The sequence below is a fragment of the Epinephelus moara genome, chromosome 8, assembly GCF_006386435.1.
Source record: "Epinephelus moara isolate mb chromosome 8, YSFRI_EMoa_1.0, whole genome shotgun sequence".
NCBI lineage: Eukaryota > Metazoa > Chordata > Actinopteri > Perciformes > Serranidae > Epinephelus > Epinephelus moara.
In genome coordinates, this window is record NC_065513.1 from 4,094,291 (window position 1) to 4,100,548 (window position 6,258).

At 42.6% G+C, this 6,258-nt stretch overlaps 1 protein-coding gene across 2 annotated transcripts in view; it reads left to right on the forward strand.

Annotated features, from left to right (window-relative positions):
- Window positions 1-6,258, forward strand: part of adgrd2 (adhesion G protein-coupled receptor D2) — a 153,628-nt gene that overhangs the window by 23,713 nt on the left and 123,657 nt on the right. For both annotated transcript variants that reach the window (XM_050050313.1, XM_050050312.1), the window contains exon 7: window positions 3,137-3,427. In XM_050050313.1, coding sequence (XP_049906270.1) covers window positions 3,137-3,427 — 291 coding nt within the window. The remainder of the gene's footprint in view (window positions 1-3,136; window positions 3,428-6,258) is intronic.

The following is a 6,258-nucleotide window of genomic DNA, read 5'->3' on the forward strand; positions in this document are numbered from 1 at the left end:
GGCTTGGGGTCCGCTCTCCCCTGGTGGAGTGGAGGGTGGCCGGGTTGCCAGGGGCAGACGGCTCCATGTGATGGTGTTTCCTCTCTGGTTCTTCCGTGCTCAGCCTTATTTTTATCTTCTTATTTATTTATTTATTAGTGGCGTTTGGGTTCAGTTACGGCAGACGGATGGCAATCTGAAATGGAATGAAGCCCACAGACGGCGGACAGCAGCTACAAACAGTAGTGGAACGCGCCCCATCCGCCCACAGCACAATGCTCTTAAAGCCCTACGCTATCAAAAGCTGGTAAAATACATTTATTTTATTTTATGGCCTTGACATTAACCTGTCATATTGTTGAGTTATCAAGGACACTTCCGCGTTTTTGTGTGTATACAGAAATGTTAAAGATATCATTGAGGAAAACGAGGTTGACGTGATGTGATTGAATCAGGGAATCCGTGTGTCCACCAGGGGAGAGGACCCTAATTGACTTTACATTGGCATTGTTTTCGTGGTGGCAGCACGTAATTTCAACCCATTACGTGCTGCCACCACGGAATGCGGTGTTAAGAGGTCGTGGTCATTTCACGTATTTCTGTGAGATCAGGTTGTCTGTGTGTGTGCGCATGTGTCTGTGTGTGTGCGCGCGCATCGGGTCTGAACTCCGCCATGTGCATTACAGAAACCACCTTTAGTTTTGCCGGTGTTGTGTCACAATCTGCTCTGAAGAGTTGGAAGCCTGGCAGCTGCAGCGCAGAGTCCGGTATCGATCCACACAGCCACGTCTCCGTGAAGCACAAAACTGCAGATAAAGAAAGTTTTCACCATCAGCAGCTGAAGTTCATCCAGTTTGTTGGCCAGTGAATGCACGTTGGAGAGAAATATACCTGGCAGCGGTGTGCGGTGTCCGCGTTGGCGGAGACACACAAGCACACCGGCACATTTCCCCCTCCTCCGGCGTTTCACTGCATGAAAGGTGAGGGCACCTTTGGCCAAAAAGCCCAATAAATCCACTGAAGGCTCAAGAAAAGTGGGATAAAAATCTGCTGGAGTTGTTCCCCTGATGTTCATAAGCTCTTCTCTGGTGAAAAAGATTCGGGAACTGATGCAAAAAACAGAGTTTACAAACAAAACAAGGCAAAACAATGCACACCAAAACACCGAGGCAGCCTTCCGTGGCACCATCTTGATGATGATCGATTCTGGCATTAGCCTAGAAACAATTTTAAAAACTGTTAGAAATCTGTGGGCCCATCCGTGGGTGTTTTTTGAGTATTATGATATGTAAAACAACTGCTGTATTTTTTGTTGTTTAAGTGATTTACTCATATGACATAATTTGAAAGCTGCACTCCTTGTGGTGCCATTAATGTAGACCATTTTAAGACACAATCACCACAGCAAGTTCAATAAACATTTCTGTCAGACAAAGAACAAAGAAACAGTTATAACTTACCTATGAACCATTATCGTAATCCACAGATCCATATTATCTAGACCAAATCACAGCTTACACAGCTCTCATGTCATTTCTCACACATTGACAGTGATCCAGACGATCTAAATGCTGCAAAATATTTAGTCCAAAAACATTATTACTGGGGATGTACAATAATATTTGCATAATATCAGCTTTAAAATGAACAATATTGCAGCTTTAATATGAAGTATTAGAATCAGCCAACATGCTTTTTATTATTTTGCACTATGAATGAATATTACATACATTGAAAAGTATTGTATTTCATGTCTCCATCCTCTGGTGGGCCATCATGATATGAGTATGCATGCATAATATGATGTTAATTCCACTACAGAAGAGACTTGATGATGACTAAAATTAGGTGGGGAAAAAAGCGGATTGATATTTATAACGGTATCAGTTATAAGCCAAATAAGTTGTTGGCATTGGATATAGACAAAAAAAATCCAATTTCGTCCATCCTTAATTATTACATCCATAGATATTGTTTTACGTTCATGTTTCTCCACACATTATCCATAATTTCTCCCATTCTGCACACTAAGGCCCCGTTCAGATGTAGCATCTAAAAGCGCGTGGAAAACGCCAGCTGTGCCGTTTCCATCCTTTTATCCAAGGTGCTTCGGAGGTTGCGCTAATGTCGCGCCTGCCATTACTAAGCAACCAAAAACGCCTGTCACTCACTGTCACTTAACAGGGGGAGTAAAAAAAAAGCGTATCATCACGCTCACCAGTTATCCCAAGCTCCGAGCTGATAATTCTCCAGGCATTGTTCCTTCTGTTGGAGTCAAAGTAGTACGACGAAGACAGGTCATATAACTCTGGGTATCCCTGGACAAGAATGATCAGTCGCTCCTCCATTGCTTGCTGCCTTTCACACCACCGAATGTTGTGAAGTCCGTTGGACAGAAAGGAAGAAGCAGGTCCGTGGAGCTGATTGGTTGATTCTTATCACATGACATGCAGTGCGCTTGCTGCATTCGAAAAAGTTCGAAAGAGATTTTTCCATCTCTGTGCGCCGCGGACGGGCACAAAAAAAACAGCACCAAATGCGTGCCGCTACGGCATCGCTTTGGATTGTGAGCGCGCTTGACGTGCGTCTACATTGAAACTAATGGATCTGTGCGCGCAAAAGACGCTACATCTGAATGGCCCCTTAAGTAACCAACTGGCATATCTCAGGCCAGCACCTTGCCTTTACTCTGACACCTCACATCAGCCAATAGGATCTACTAGTGCTGTTGCTATGGCCTCGATAGCCAACCAGAGCTTGCGCTGAAGGAACAAATTTCCTGTAGTTTAGAGGTATTTTAAGAGCCAGCGATTGGCCCAGCTCACCCGTGGCTTATGGTTCTTTTAGTCAATGACTCTCCTCACCTCCAGAGTTTTTAACCTGTTACTAAATTTACAGAGATGATAAACAAATGGCCCCTATGTTGTCTTAAGGGGAAAAGGTTTTGTTTTTTTTGTTTTTTAATCAATTTAGGTTTTCTAGAAGTGCTTTCTATACAGTAAGCTTCTAAATAGACATTTCTGTCTATTTCTGTCTAAGAGACAATAAATTCATAACATAATTGAAAGAAAAACAGGTTTTGGAATTGATATATGATGATTAAATGAAAGATGTCATGTAGCTCTGTTGAGGCCAGTGTCTCTGTCTCCACCCGCAGGCAGTGCTGGGGCAGCAGCCATCAGGGCTGAGCAGCCTAGCCCAGGCGTCTGCCCTGCTGGACATCTCTGTCCAAGCCCTGGAGGACACACAGCAAGAGGGACTGACACCAACAGACATGATATCCCTCATCCAGCTGCTGTCTTTGGCTTCTGATGTCCCCAAACAGCCTCTCACCGACAGCACCAACCACAGCCAAGACAACATCCAGGAGCTCAGCCAGCACTTCATCAGCGTGGCCGACAGCATCATCAGTGAAGACAATGTCCTGAAGTGGCAGGACATCAAAGAGGTACACATATACAGTAGCACTGCCTTTTCTCAGGCCCAGACCCAACAAAAAGACTTCAGACAACTAGTGGTGATGAAGGCCGCCTGCTGCATTGCCTTACATTGCCATGTCTCAGCCAAAAGAAAGTTGTACATAAACACACCGCAAAGAGTACAGCTAGGCACCCAGTACACTGCTCAGCCTTGCAGCAAATTTTTCCCAGTGGCGATTCGCGGTATTGCAGCAAAAGAATCCCTATCGGCCCAAAAAGCATTTTCCCTATAGACCACCATTGTAAAAGCCACATCTGTGAAACTGTTGACAGAACACTTAGAAGTGCAAACAAGGTAATTTATGAGCCATGGTGGTTTTATATTTGTAAAACTTTCCATAACCCAAGAAAAGCAAATTAAAAATTCATGACATCATCACAATGTAAAGGTATATTCAGTGGGCCGCATACCACAGAAGTAAACCTGAAAGCTAGAAAAAAATTTTAGGGTATGCGCCAGGTGAGCAACTCCATTGGAATAAAAAGGCGCCATCTTGGAGTCCGGTATCTAGTTATCATTAAAAAATCATTAAAAAACCTATGACTACAGCCAACAGCCAACCAGTATGTACTGTATGTTCTGCTCCTGTGTGAGAGGAAATTACTCTCCACACCAGCAGACAGTGGTAGTCTCTATTCATCATTCAAATAGGGAAACCAGAGGACCATCTTGTCGGTAGTTAGTCATTTAGTACATTATCAACACAATCCAATGTCTAAAAGAACAGAACATATTTACCATGTGCCAGTGAACAATAACACAAACCATCAGGAAATGTTTCTGCTAAAGAGCTTGATGGCTAAAGAAAAATAATTTGACCTTATGGAACATGTTTGTTTAGGTCTCATTCCCTCTTGACTTTAACTTTTTGTTTACTTTCCTTACTTCCATTTCTCTTCTCCTGTGCGGAGCCGAACTGCTAATCAAAGTGTTTTCATTCATCAAGGGGCTCTGCCAACGCCGATTCAACATGCGGAATCCACTGAAAAAAGCAGACAGGGGCCGACGAGGGGCAACGGTGTGGGACAAACTGCACCGACTCGGGCGTCAGATGCTCACTGACAGCCCAACATTGACTGATGGCCAACCATCAGCTTTGTTTGTCAGGGCCTGAATAGACATTAAAAAAAGTAATAAATAAAAATCTACAAAGTAATACATTTTATGAGTGTGGAGGCACTACAAATTATCATGGCAGCTTCCAAATGAAAATAATACATTTTTAAATTCCATCTTTTTTTTTTAATACTTAAAAACAAAAGACTACATGCTCCTCCTGTGTACTAAGGTTATTTTCAGCCCTCATACTCCCAAACACCTTTTCATATCCGTTTGGATCCTGCTTGAATTCACTGTTTAGTCAAGGCAATGCAAACTTGTTTTAGTTCATGTTTAAGGACTTTTTGTTAAAAATGTTGTCCCAAACCCAGGCCAAGGTAACCCTGATGATATCATCAGTCTGATGACATCATCAGTGTTATTTTCTCAGATTTTAGAAAAATTCTCCTGAGCCACAACTGTGTTGATAGGCTGAGTAGTACCTTCTGTCATGGGTAAAATGAAGTACCTGTGTATCAATACTGAGTTCATCCTCTCAAAACTTAAGGCACAGTTCTCTTTACCATCATGCAGCTCAGCACAATGATTAATAGGGGAGAGTGGGGTAAGATGAGCCAATTGGTAAGTTGACCCATCCCCTCTTTTAAGGCGACAATGCACATTAGTTGTCATGTGACCATCAAGTCAGGAAGCACCTGACATTTCAAATACAGTGGGGCATGGGTGGGGCTGCCCTGGGGACACAGGGGCAGCGGGCCACAACACCCCTTAAACAGGGGGTCTCTCTTACACATAATCAGTAATGACCACTACTAACAGCCATGGTGTAGCCAGTTGGAGGCCCTTTTGTGCTATGAGCTTTCTATCATCACTGCATAGTGGATATCACACATGAGTCAAGATACAGACTCATTCAAATTCAGCTGGTCTGACGAAACGTAATAGCCCCCTCACTCATGGTTACAATTGTAAACCAGCACAGAAATGATAAATACAAACAAAAACCACTATGTTCTGAGTAGACACATTAAAAATACCATAAATCATAGAATAACATTTGTATTTTTTTTTTTTCCTGTTAAAGGGGTTTTTTGGGGAGTTTTTCCTTATCCGCTGCGAGGGTCATAAGGACAGAGGGATGTCGTATGCTATAAAGCCCTGTGAGGCAAATTGTGATTTGTGATATTGGGCTTTATAAATAAAATTGATTGATTGATTGATTGATTGATTGATTGATTGATATTTCAGAAAAGGGTTAGCTAATTATGGATGGATGTGGATGTCCATCGGCGTAGTGTTGCAACACTGTGTTCAAATCTCAAGTATATCACAACAAAACAAAAAGAAGGCACCACCTTGCAGCAGTATTTGGCGTTGCAGTAATAGCACAAATCTGGCTGTTACATCAGCCCAGGGCCATCTTTGGTGCTGGAACATTTTAACTTGACAGTCAACTTGTTTTCTTTATTTGTTCTTCAGAACAAGCATTTCCGATAAAGTGGCTTCTGTATGTTTTATTAGACATATAGGCATATAGGATTGCTTGTTTGTTTGTTTTTTTCAGAATATTAAACAGTATTCAGTTGGTTTTATGTTGTTTAGGTAGCTTTAAAGGGCCAGTGTGTAAAATGGGTTGAAAACCGGTGAAAACAGTGACATCAGTGGTCAAATTCTAGATTGCAGGGCTCACTCGCTCACCCCTCCCGTCGGGTAAATGACGGTGGCCTCGTAGGGACAAAA